Source organism: Schistocerca nitens, chromosome 6 (genome assembly GCF_023898315.1).
Source record: "Schistocerca nitens isolate TAMUIC-IGC-003100 chromosome 6, iqSchNite1.1, whole genome shotgun sequence".
NCBI classification, from domain to species: Eukaryota; Metazoa; Arthropoda; class Insecta; order Orthoptera; family Acrididae; genus Schistocerca; species Schistocerca nitens.
Window position 1 is genome coordinate 558,070,396 of NC_064619.1, and position 13,790 is coordinate 558,084,185.

Below are 13,790 nucleotides of genomic sequence, written 5' to 3' on the forward strand. Positions count from 1 at the left end.
TTGGCTAGTACACCCGTCAACCTGAGTGTGGTTTTTAGGAAGTTTTCCACACCCGTTTAGACAAATGGTGGCTAGGTCTGTAAAACAAGTTTCAGAGAATACCACACACCAACATTTAAAACACAGTAACGCACAGAACAAAGTTTACACGATTCACAGGCAGATGGTGCACACGACTTCCCTCCGTTACGTTCCCATTACGACTATGGCGTCAATGAGTGTATCCGGCCACAAAGTTAAAATAAAATGATATAAAACTTGCAAAATTTTAAAATACTCCGTGCTAGACAGGTAAGAACGGGAAACTTAATGTTCCAAGGTAATAAGCGAAGCCGATGGCTGCCCGTTCTAGAGGCATGTGGAAGAACTGTTCAATCACTATTCACGCCAGATGCCGCTAGAGTCTAGACGGACAGGAGTCTGGTAAATGATTTGGATTGTATAGTGTTTTGCGGAATTCAAATATGACGCTCGAAATGATAATCTAAGCCCATCAATATTGTAAATTACAGCACTCTTTGCTAAAATTTAAGGTGATAACCTAGTCTTTTGTAATTGCTGGGGAAAACAGTAACGTACGTGAAAAATAAACGAATTCAAAGTATGAAATTATTATACAGTTTTTCTTAGTGATCTGTAAGTTCATACAATCTGCATACTGTCTTTTCAACGTAGCTCATAAGATAAAGGATGTATTTAGTGTTTGAAGTAATAAATATACTGTATTTCTAATTAGGCCTACTACTTATCTGTAATGACCAATTTTTAAATAGTTTGTTCAACTGCTCAACTGTATCAGTTTACGCTAATAAGCAACACCGTTGTTTCTTCATCATAAAGATATAATAAGTTGTATTTTTATATAATTTCTATGTTTGCTATAAAAGGAGGCAATTGTTCGAGTAACTAAATTTTTTGAGTGCGATTTAAGAAATCCTTTATATTTTATTTGTTTTTACTTTATTTTCTATTTACACTTCAAGTTCCGTAGGGCCAAATTGAGGAGCAAATCTCCACGGTCATGAAATATGTCAGTACATGAAATTACAAAATAAAAGTAATAAAAGATAAAAATAAAATATTTATGAATCCGAAAAAAAGTCAATCGATAGGTTTAAGAAAACGCAATCAACAACATAACAAGAAACAGCATAATTTTTCAAGGAACTCCTCGACAGAATAGAAGGAGTGACCCATGAGGAAACTCTTCAGTTTCGATTTGAATGGTTCAAATGGTTCAAATGGCTCTGAGCACTATGGGACTCAACATCTTAGGTCATAAGTCCCCTAGAACTTAGAACTACTTAAACCTAACTAACCTAAGGACATCACACACACCCATGCCCGAGGCAGGATTCGAACCTGCGACCGTAGCAGTCCCGCGGTTCCGGACTGCAGCGCCAGAACCGCTAGACCACCGCGGCCGGCAGTTTCGATTTGAAAGCTCTTGGATTACTGCTAAGATTTTTTAACTGGAGCGGTAGTTTATCGAAAATGGATGCAGCAGGTTTGATTTCCGCCGAGTATTAACTGAATGAAAGCTCCTTATTCTTGGGAATAAGCTAATATTGTAAACAAATAAATTACAGTCAGGAATATATATACTGAGAGGCCAATGTTAAAATACCCAGACTCGCGAACACGGGTCGACAAGAGGTTCATGAACTTACACCACTTTTTGCCCGAAGCACCCATTTCTGAGCCAAAAATATCCTTTCAGAATGGCAAGAGTTACCCCAAAATATAATATCATACGACATAAGCGAATGAAAATAAGCAAAGTAGACTATTTTTAGTGTCGAATGATCACTCACTTCACTTCACTTTGAACAAGATCCTGAAAGTGGGCTTTCCACGACAGTTTACTATCTATCTGAACATCTACAGAGATCCAAGCTCACACGGAGACTTACCGCGAATCGTTCTTCCCGCGAACTATTCACACCTGGAAGAGGAGAAGAGAGGTATGATTGTTTTACAGAAAGTGCTGTCCGCCACACACCGTAATGCCGCTTTCGGAAAATAGATACAGATGTAGATGTCGACAATGTAAACATATCGGCGCTCTGTTTATTGGAAGTGACATCAATGCCTTTGCGACTATCGTATCGTCGCCGTTGGCGGCGCAGTGCTCCTGTCTACAAGACACTTAGAGCACGTGATATTGATTTGAGTTGTCAATTTAATAAGCAGCAGCTTATGGGTGGACCTGATGTATTTCGTTGACTACGAATGGAGTTCACGTGTGATGAAAAAGCTGTTTTTGGAGGCAGTACATGGCTGACCTTGGCTGTTGTTTGGGGCAATCATGCCGATTGATTTGATTCCGAAGATGAAGGAACCATTTCGTGGCATTCGCTTCAGAACTGATCCAGAGACTCAACGACAGACAGTAGACCGCTCCATTCGCACCATCAACAGAACAGGCTCTGCTAACGGTACATTACGCCTTCCACATTCTACACAACGCTGGTGACTACTCTGAAGGACAGTAACAGGTGCAAACATGTAACTCTTTTGTATCGGTTGTAAATAAGTAGTTGCCACTATTTAAGTTTCAACCCTCGTATTCACGGGATAAAATTATAATACATACCCTTCGCAAAGCGTAAACTAGTAAAACATGACGTAACTGCCGATGTAGGTAATCTAGACGCATACTAGTAGCGGGCTAATCGAAGCTCGCCAGCAGATATGGTTCGCAAATGACAAACTGGTTATCAAACTCAAAGGCCAAAGATTCGAGTTCCAAAATGTTGTTATTGTAAGGTACACATTCTTTTAACTCATGTCAAGGAAGAATTCTACCCATAGTAGACTTCCAGATACATCCATTTTATATTGAAGGGAGGCTGAAATAAGTTAAGATATTACTGTTATCAGTGTATTGAAGGAACATTTGTATTCCTCATCCAAACTCAAACCCCCCCATTTCCTACAGTCAATAGTTGCGTAAGGCTGTCGTGCCGCGGAGGCTTTCCTCAACGCGTGTAGGAATCAAAAATACCGAATGTGACTGATTGATCTTCGGTTCTACAGTGTTGGAGACTGATCATTAACTTTCAGTTTATTAGTTTTGGAGCTTATTCATTTCTACCATGTAACAAATCCCAGCAACAGTTTTGCCTTTTTTACAAACTCGCAGTTTGATAGGCTGATTTTTATTCACTCTCCCTCATATTTCCCAGTTTAAAAATGTAATTTTGTGCTGATAATAATGTTTGCTTCTCCTGTCAATAGATTCCTTTTCTATTCATTTCGTATCTCATCGTTGTCGAATCCTCCTGAAATCTCTACATTTTTGCGCCTCAGTTCGCAGCAGGCCTGTTGTCTGTCTTAGAATGTTATAACACCCCAATTCCACTTTCTCCTTTCCATTTTTATGCATACCTTCTGTGTAAGCACCGTGTCATGACCTAGATCTGTTAATTCCAAGACGGTTTCAGTCACTTTCGTTTGCGAAATTAAATTTATAGCCTCTCTCCACTCTTGATATACCATTGTGCTGTTCTTTTCCAAGAAAAATACAAAATTTTACTCACATTGTTCTTAGCTACCAATCGTCTATTCACGTGCATGGATGCATAGAGTTTTTCCGCACCGTATTTATTGTTCAGTTTCAGGCTATGCTCTGTAGGACAGCTACCCTAACACCTCTGATCTTACACAGTTGGAACACCATCTTCGGGTGATGATGATGGTTGTTACACTGTAGCACTGATTTCTTCCAGCCTTTGTGATTCCTAGACTGAAAACACTGACATCTTGCTTGATGAAAAAAAGACCATCCACCTTCCTGTAAGGCGACTTCTAATTTGCCATATAATCGCGCAACAAAACTGCACATGTATTTTATTTTCCAAATATAAATTGTTCAATTAACCTCACCTATATAGATATACTGCTACAGCTCTTGTCTGTACATTTGATATCTCTAACAGCTGTTGTCTCTCCCAAGGTACTTCCTCGCTTCTTATTAGTTAGTACAGATCTTTTTAATTGTCATCCATACCAGCTGCTTCGGCTCTTCTGTGAAAAAACATGTAGGATGGTCTGGTCTATTTTCTGGTCCACTAATATATGAATCAATAAATGAGTATACTCACTTACTTTTCAGGCCACATGCAGCACTATACTAGCAGGGATCGTCTTCAGTATCCCCTGAGCTGTACTACTGTTTGCTATCGTTACGAAATGTAGAGTCCACCTCTTTCTGATTTTAAAACACTTACATGAATGTTCCACTGTAACTCTTAACACTTCGAATATAATTAAATTCACTACACTGGTCCACTAATATATGAATCAATAAATGAGTATACTCACTTACTTTTCAGGCCACATGCAGCACTATACTAGCAGGGATCGTCTTCAGTATCCCCTGAGCTGTACTACTGTTTGCAATCGTTACGAAATGTAGAGTCCACCTCTTTCTGATTTTAAAATACTTACATCAATGTTCCACTGTCACTCTTAACACTGTGTCGGCTTCCTGAAATTTATTGGTAAACACAGTAAAACTGATAAATAAAAAAATTACTCTTGTTAATTGTCTTATTAATTTTTAATTATCTTATTAATTTTTAATTATATTATTAATTTTTAATTTTATTTTTTATTTTTTAAACATATTAACAGAATCTTCCGTCGGTTCTTGGTAGAACAACATTATAATAAATGAAAAGCACCAGTTTGCTTTTGTTCTACAATATTGTAGAACAAAAGCAAACTGGTGCTTTTCATTTATTATTTTTTTAACATTTATTGAAAGCGTCATTGCTTTAAGTGTATTTTTGTGGATACGTTACAACTGTAAAGTACTGAACTGCGGATGAATATAGTTAATCTCCTTCCATTTCATGAAATGTGACCGCGTCATCTGTAATAAAACTACCAACGTTTCGGCTGCTGTTGCAGGCAGTCCTCAACAGGCTACAACAACAGCCCATATGTTGGCAGTTTTATTACATAAACGTGGCCACGTCGCGTGAGGGATTTTATTGAAATGGACCCCGGCAGCGTAAACATAATTCTCATAAATTATTACATTTACAAAGAATATTCGATACAGTTCCTCGGTAATGATACGCCAAAGTTCTGATGCATAATTTTACATTTATCCTTTACAATAATTTAACACCATTGCCCAAACAGAAATTAAATTGAACTTTTTATATATAATTAAATAAATATGTAACCACAAGGAGAAGGCTACATACCATATCGAAAAAAAATTAAGTCGCTGCTCTTCTTTGTAGAATCAGAGAAACTTTGAAAAACAAGGAACGTGTGAGCTTCTAAGAAACATACATTTTCTATTTTTTTCAGATTTTCGCTTAGCAATGAATCCTGTGCAATTGAATTTACTATGGAAGACTTCGATTTGCCTTCGAGTCCCAGCTGCACGGAAGGCTACGTGCAAACAGAAGAGGGAGGTCAGAGATACTGTGGAACTTCGCTGCTATCAAAGACATGTGAGTTTCTGTACATGCAATAACGTTGTCCACATTATATATAATTGAACTCATTAATTTTAGTTTAATAATATACCAATCTGAGAACTTCTCTGCGAATGTTTCAAATACCGTTTCAATTAGCTGCTTTGTTATGTTTAAGGTGACGTAGATAGTACTTCCTGAATAACCTTCACTTCTCTCTGAACATAGTAACAGCTTCCACCTTCCACTCTGGACTTCCGTTTTCAATGTGTGTAATTTGTTGCGGTGCTTTATTAGAATCTTCGTTCTGTCTCCTGTTTATAATGCGCCTCGTCTTACTCCGGTGAAATTAATTTCGCCGTCGTAAATTACTGAGTTATCCACGCAACAAGCTTAAGAGCAAGCTACTGCAGAGCGGAAATTAAAGGTCTCCTTCTGCCTATAAACGTACAGCCCCGGGCTGTCTCGTAATACAACGCCGTTAGCTAGGTAACACCCATCCTGCCGTTCATAAGCTCTTCACTTACGATCCGTTTGTCGTCTTCTCTTCCTCCTCTATTTGTATCTTGCTGTTTTGTTAAGCGATATCTGCAGAACATGAAAAATGCAATCGAATATCCTCCTAAGGGAAATGTTTTCATTCTCCTCAAAGTAGCAACAGCACTGAAACTCACATAGTTTCCTCATTTAAGCAGGAGGGAAGTACATACTTCTTTTGGATAAGTCATTCAGACATGTATCAGGAGAGTGAAAATACAATGTATATCTGTTTTGTACATAACATCTGTATCGAAAAAACTGAGAAGGTATCACTAGAACATAAATACCTTATTAAGAACGTTTTAAGTACCATACCATGAAACTGATTGGTTCTAAAGTCCAATAAGAAATTTCTGACAAGCTGATTCTTACAAAGAAGGAAACACCAACCACCCACTGTTTAAAATCCCATTTATTTACACAGATAGCGTTGTTACCAGTTTCGAATCGACAGATTCATCTTCATATGGCCGTTCACATTTATATTACACTTGTGGTTTCTTACATTGGTTATTGGCTATTTTCCTTTTTGGCAAGTAAGGTGAGCAAATGTAACTTTTAATTAAAAAAAAAACGTTGTTTACTAAATGTGAGTGAATTCCTAAGGGACCAAACTGCAGAGGTCGTCGGTCCCAAGACTTACACACTACTTAAACTAACTTATGCTAGGGACAACACACACACCCATGACCGAGGGAGAACTCGAACCTCTGGTGGGAGGGGCCGCGCAATCCGTGACATGGCGCCTCAAACCGCGCGGCCACTCCGAGCGCCAAACGTAATTATTTGTGAACAGTTTTATGCAGATGAATTTGTGGTTCGAAACCTGTAACGACGCTATTTGTGTAAATTAACAGAATTATTAACTCCAGAGAGAAGCAAAGCTTGGCACAGATAACATGCGCCATCTACTGACGCATGTTTGAAAGACTTTCTACATGATTTGGCACCTGGATGAAGTCTAGCATCATACAACAGAGTGACGACAGCACAACAGAACTGAAAACTATTCTTGTTTTTCAAAAACGGGCACTTAGAAAGTTCTCTAATTTCACTCTTCATTTGAAGAAAGATATTATTTTTGCCCCAAAAGCCGGCCGGTGTGGCAGTGCGGTTCTAGGCACTTCAGTCCGCTACGGTCGCAGGTTCGAATCCTGCCTCGGGCATGGATGTGTGTGATCTCCTTAGGTTAGTTAGGTTTAAGTAGTTCTGAGTTCTAGGGGACTGATGACCACAGATGTTAAGTCCCATAGTGCTCAGAGCCATTTGAATCATTTTTTTTTGCCCCAAAATTTAATTTAAAATCTGTCATTTTGGTTTAAAAGACTATATTCTCGACGACTGCTAATATGTATGACGTAATCCCTTATCTGCTCCCGAATAGTCAAGATTGTCTGTTCTGTCCTCGATGTATATACAGTTTATTCTTCAGATTGGTTGATACTGTCTAATTAATTAATTCTACAATTAAAAATGAATTAAATATGAAAAGACAGTTTCCGTCTGTATTAACATATAGCATCAATATCAATATCTGTTTACGTCCGTATTTCAAAATACATTAGGCGTAAACGGTTAGCACACTGGACTTGCACTAGGAAGTTGTAGAGATAAAGCCCAACAGTGGTGATCTTTATTTTTATTTTCATTGGTTTTCAAAATCCTCTTCAGCTGTTTGGTATATTCTGCTTGGTATAAGCTCTTCTGCTTGGATTTTACAGTTTTCAGCTTTATACATACACGTTTCTTCAGATTTTTTTTCTAAATCCACCCACCTTACATAGTCTTGATCATTTCTTGTCTCTTGGAATTCAGCAAAGAATTTTCTTGTTCTACCCATTCTCCTGGTTTAAATACTGTAAGTCAACCACATTTCCAATATAGTCACAATCACATCATCCTCTTCAGCGTCGTTCCCTTTGTTTTTTCCTCGACTTTTCCAGTAAATACCAACATGCATGTATTTCTCTCACAGCAATCCTCCGTTTTTAAATGGTTTCTGCACAACAAGTGCATGACTCAAAACCGATAACCAAAACTGACTGGTTGTTTTCCTTTTAAGATATATCAGAAGATTAATCCTGAGTACCCTATTTAGTTTACCAAATACCCACTACGGCATTTTTACTCTTTTGGTTATTAATGTTTATTTATTTATTTTTTCTTTCCATCTCTTTGCTTCCAGCTGTCGTGAACACGAAAACACATATGTTCTGTGGCTTCATTGTTAATTTATACTATTTTTGATATGTTGCTTATACATAACGATATTGACTTTTTGCCTACTTTGAATCTTTCTCTTAAGTGTTACTTCTTAGAGTCGTCAGTCTTCTGACTGGTTTGACGGGGCCCGCCACGAATTCCTCTCTGTATTAAGATGTGTCCTATCATGCTGTCCCTTCCCCTTGTCTGTGTTTTCCACATATTTCTTTCCTCTTCGATTCTGTGCAGAATCTCATCATTCCTTACCCTATCAGTCCACGTAGTCTTCAACATTCGTCTGTAGCATCACATCTCAAATGCTTCGATTCTCTTCTGTTCTGGTTTTCCAACAGTCCATGTTTCATTACCATACAATGCTGTGCTCCAAATGTACATTCTCAGAAATTTCTTCCTCAAATTAAGGCCGATGATTGTTACTATAAGACTTCACTTGGCCAGTAATACCCTTTTCTCCAGTAGTAGCAGAATTCTTTAACTTCATCTACTTCGTGATCAACAATACTGATGTTAAGTTTCTCGATGTTCTCATTTCTGCTACTTGTCATTACTTTGATTTTACTTTGATTTAGTGTCAGTCCATATTATGTACTAATTATATTGCCGGCCGCGGTGGTCTCGCGGTTCTAGGCGCGCAGTCCGGAACCGTGGGACTGCTACGGTCGCAGGTTCGAATCCTGCCTCGGGCATGGATGTGTGTGATCTCCTTAGGTTAGTTAGGTTTAAGTAGTTCTAAGTTCTAGGGGACTGATAACCACAGCAGTTGAGTCCCATAGTGCTCAGAGCCATTTGAACCATTTTACTAATTATATTGTTCCTTAACACTTTTGTACTTCCTTCTTTCACCGATCAACTAAATAATTTCTTTTTTTTTAGCCATTTTGTGGCTTCCGAGTTACCTTCTTTGTTCCTGTATTTTTACTTCCAACTTTTGTGATTGCCCTTCCTATAGAAGTCCATTCCTCTTCAGCTGTGCTGCCTACTGAGCTGTTCCTTATTGCTGTATTTACAGCCATAGAGAATTTCAAGCGTATCTCGTCATTCCTTAGTACTTCTGTATCTCACTTCTTTGCATTTTGATTCTTCCTTTTTTCACTATTACATTGTGCTCTGAGTCTATATGTTCTTCTGGATATGACTAACAATCCAATATCTGATTTCGAAATCTCTGTCTGACTATAATGTAATATAAAGGAGAGCTTCCAGTATCACCCGGTCTTTTTTAAGTGTACCTCCTCCTCTTGTGGTTCTTGAACAGAGTTTACGCTGTTACTAGCCGAAATTTATTACAGAACCCAATTAGTCTTTCTCCTCTCTCATTCCTTGTCCCAAACCCATTTCTCCTGTAACCATTCCTTCTGCTCCTTCCCCTACAACTGCATTCCAATCCCCCATGATTATTAAGTTTTCATCTTCCTTTAGGTACTGAATTACCCTTTCAGTATTCTCATATACTTTCTCTGTCACTTCACCTACAGCTTGCGACTTTGGCATGTATACCTGAATTACCGTTGTCGGTGTTTTGCGATTCTGACCAAATCAATGCTATAACTGAACTGTTCACTGTAACACACTCTCTGCCCTGCCTTCATACTCCAGTTATTCCATTTTCTGCTGTTGTTGAAATGACCCTACACTTCTCTGACCAGAAATCCTCGTCTTCTTTCCATTGCATTTGACTGACCCCTACTATATGTAGACTACGCCTTTGCATTTCCCTTTTCAGATTTTCTGGCTTCCCTACCACCCTCAAGTTTCGAACATTCCATGACCCGACTCATAAAACGTTATCCTTTCGTTGGTTATTAGTTCTTTTTCGCATGGTGAACTCCCCCTTGGCAGTCCCCTCCCAGAGATCCGAATGTGGGACTATTCCTGAATCTTTTCCCAATGGAGAGATCATCATGACACTTTTTCATTACAGGCTACATTTTATGTGAATACACGTTATGTGTCTTTAATGCAGTGGTTTCCGTTGTCTTATGCATCTTCATGCCTTTGTTTATTGTTGATTCTTCACCAAGAACAACAGAGTGTCCTGAACCTCTAACAGCTCCTCCGCTCTCTTTGACAAGGCCGTTAGCTGAAAGAGTGTGAATTCTTATGCCGAAAGCCTTCGGCCGCCAGTGCTGATTATTAATCAAAGTTTAAGCGGTGGCAGGTTTCGAAGCAGGGACCGAGAATGTTTTGATTACTAATCAAAGGCGTTACCCATTTTTTTTTTTTTTTTTTGCGTTTTGTTCATTGTTGATCGTTGTGTTCGGTCGTTGCGGACGTCGCAAGACATCCTGTTCAAGTTCGGTGGTTGATCCTTCACTCAGTTTTGTATTATAGAGGCCAACCGGCTCTCTGGCCGAACACGCTGAGCTACCGTGCCGGCACAGATTTTGTTATTGCTCCTTTTTAATGGACTTGATCAGCAATTTCAGGCTCAGTTGAGAAGATGGCCAGACCATTATGAAGATTTTTCATATTCAAACGTAAAAAGTTTTTAATTAATGTTAACATAGAGAAACTTGTTCCGCCACTTGCTACAGATATTGCTGTCATTATCAATATTCTTAAAGAACTAGTAAGATTTTGGGCAAAACTTAACATTGTAAATAAAATCAGTACATCGTTTAGGCTTTCTTTTTTACCCAAAAGCGCAAATATTGCTGAAATTTCCTCTGGTAATTCTTTCCTATTTATGTCGACAGAATAACAATCAGTTAAAATGCTTTCTAAATGCTTACAGCATTTTAGTAGCATTTCTTTGGTTATGGTATTAATTCGTATATATTATATAAGAACTGAAAAATTTACTGTGATTGCCAATCTGATCAATTCATTCTTCTAGTGCATTTAGTGATTGAACTATTGTAAAATTTGAAAGAAGTGTTTTTATATTGTTCCTTTGTATCTGTGATGGCTTTATCTAGTGCTTCCCATGAGTTCTTTCTTATTCTTATCGCGAATTCTTATGAGAAACGTAGACAACTTCCGCTCGAATTTCCGCGACCGACGTTAACTATAGGTCACATAACAGCGACAGTGTTATCTCGGAGGGAGCGGGGAACTTTCGCCATCCTCCGGAGAACCTTGGACACCACAGAGGGCTGCGAAAATCAGGGGCTCTCGATCTCGCAACAACAGGCCGTGCAGGCAGACACATAATCATAATTAAGAAAATTTAGGTAACGGATGCGACGGGAACCACTCGCATGGCTACAGCTTCCATTTTATATTTACCTGCAGTAATATTTTTCTGTTACTGAATATTTGATATGCCAATATTTTTCTCACACTTACAGCCAAAATGGAGCTCTTAAATGTTGGCGCCCAGGACAAATATCTGGGCAGCCCGCCCCTAGAGCGGGCCCTGTATGCTCGTCAATTCACAGGCTCCTTGGCTAAGTCCAGTAGATTGCATCATTGCCGTCGCATTCGGTGATATATCTTGAATGGACAACTTGAGCCCACTTTTTGCCTGCCATGGCTTCTTCGTTCTGGTCTTGTAGGGCAATCCGTTTAGTTTTGCAAAGTAAAACGCAACTTTTCGTACATCCAACATGTTTAAATCCAATATTATTTCTTCACAAGTAAGAATATGCTCTTCCATTCGTTTTCAGGTTCGTTGCAAAACTATTGTGGACAAACATTTTCACATCCCAGTTTCCATTTTCATTTTTATATTCGGCATGCTTCATAACTGTAAGATGAGGCACATTTTATGTGTGCATACATTCATTGAATCCACAGTCCCCAATTACGTATACTGTTACAGCTAAATGCAGATCATCTGTGGTGTACCTTTCAAGACATCTACATCTACTTGGTTACTCTGCAGTTCACACTTAAGTGCCTGACACAGGGTTCATTGAACCTTTTGCATACTACTTCTCTACCATTCCACTCTAGAATGGGGCGTTGGAAAAAGGAACACCTAAATCTTTCCGTTCGAGCTCTGATTTCTCTTATTATGATGATCATTTCTCCCTACGTAGGTGGGCGTCAACAAAATATTTTCGCATTCGGAAGAGAAAGTTGGCGAATGAAATTTCGTAAATAGATCTTGCCGCAAAGAAAACCGCCTTTGTTTCAGTGACTGCCACCCCAACTAGCGTATCATATCAGTTACACACTCACCCCTATTGCGCGATAACATGAAACAAGCTGCCCTTCTTTGCACTTTTTTGATGTCCTCCGTCAATCCTATCTGGTAAGGATCCCAACCCACACAGCAATATTTCAGCAGAGGACAGACAAGTGTAATGTAGGCTCTCTCTTTAGTGGGTTTGTTAGATCTTCTATGTGTTCTGCCAACAAAGCGCAGTCTTTGTTTCGCCTTTCCCACAATATTATCTATGGGGTCTTTTCAATTTAAGTTGCTCGTAATTGTAATTCCTAGGTATTTAGTCGAATTAACAGCGCTTAGTTTTGTGCGATTTATCATATACCCAAAATTTATCGGATTTCTTTTAGTACCCATATGGATGACCTCGTACTTTTCTTTGTTTAGTGCCAATTGCCACTTTTCGCACCATACAGAAATTCTCTCTAGATCATTTTTTAATAGAAATAGATCGACTGATGATTTTACTAGACGGTAAATTACAGCATCATCTGCAGACAATTTAAGGGGGCTGCTCAAATTACCACTTAGATCATTTACGTACATCAGGAACAGCAGAGGGCCTATGACACTACCTTGCGGAACGTCAGATATCACTTCTGTTCAACTCGATGGTTTACCGTCATTCACTACGAACTGTGACCTCTTTGAGAGGAAATCACGAATCCAGGCACACAACTGAGACGATACTCCATATGCACGCAATATGATTAACAGTCGCTTGTGAGGAACGGTATCAAAAGCCTTCTGGAAATCTAGAAATATGGAATCGATCTGAAATCCCTTGTCGACAGCACTCATTACTTCATGGTAATAAAGAGCTAGCTGTGTTGCACAAGAACGATATTTTCTGAACCCGTGTTGGTTATGTATCAATGAGTCATTTTCTTCAAGGTGATTCATAATGCTCGAGTAGAGTATATGCTGCAAAATCCTACTGCAAATTGAGGTCAGTGGCATGGGTCTGTAATTCAATGGGTTACTCCTATTTCCTTTCTTGAATATTGGTGTGACCTGTGCTACTTTCCACTCTATAGGAAAGACCTTTCGTCAAGTGAGCGGTTGTATACGATTGCTAAGAAAGGCGCTATTGAGCCATCGTCGGTAACATTTCCATCGCTATCGCGCAGTGACGGTATTGACTGTTTTTTGCCACTGGTGTACTTCACATACGACCAGAATCACTTTGTGTTTTCTACCATATTTTGAGACAATATTTTATTGTGGAAACCATTAAAAGCATCTCGCATTGACTTCCGCACTAAATTTTCGATCTTCCGTGAAACTTGGCCAGTCTTGGGGATTTTGCGTTCTTCCGAATTTGGCATGCTTTTTTCGTTGCTTCTGCAACAGTGTTCTGACGTGTTTTGTGTAACGTGGTGGTTCAGTCCCGTCTCTTATTAACTTATGCGGTAAGAATCTGTCTATTGCTGTCGATACTGTATCTTTGAATTTGAGCCATATCTGGTCTACACTTA

At 38.9% G+C, this 13,790-nt stretch overlaps 1 protein-coding gene across 1 annotated transcript in view; it reads left to right on the forward strand.

The window, feature by feature from the left end:
* LOC126263462 (uncharacterized) overlaps positions 1–13,790 on the forward strand; it is a 165,507-nt gene that overhangs the window by 60,360 nt on the left and 91,357 nt on the right. The window contains exon 5 of the mRNA XM_049960555.1: positions 5,329–5,474. Within this exon, the coding sequence (XP_049816512.1) occupies positions 5,329–5,474 (146 nt within the window). The remainder of the gene's footprint in view (positions 1–5,328; positions 5,475–13,790) is intronic.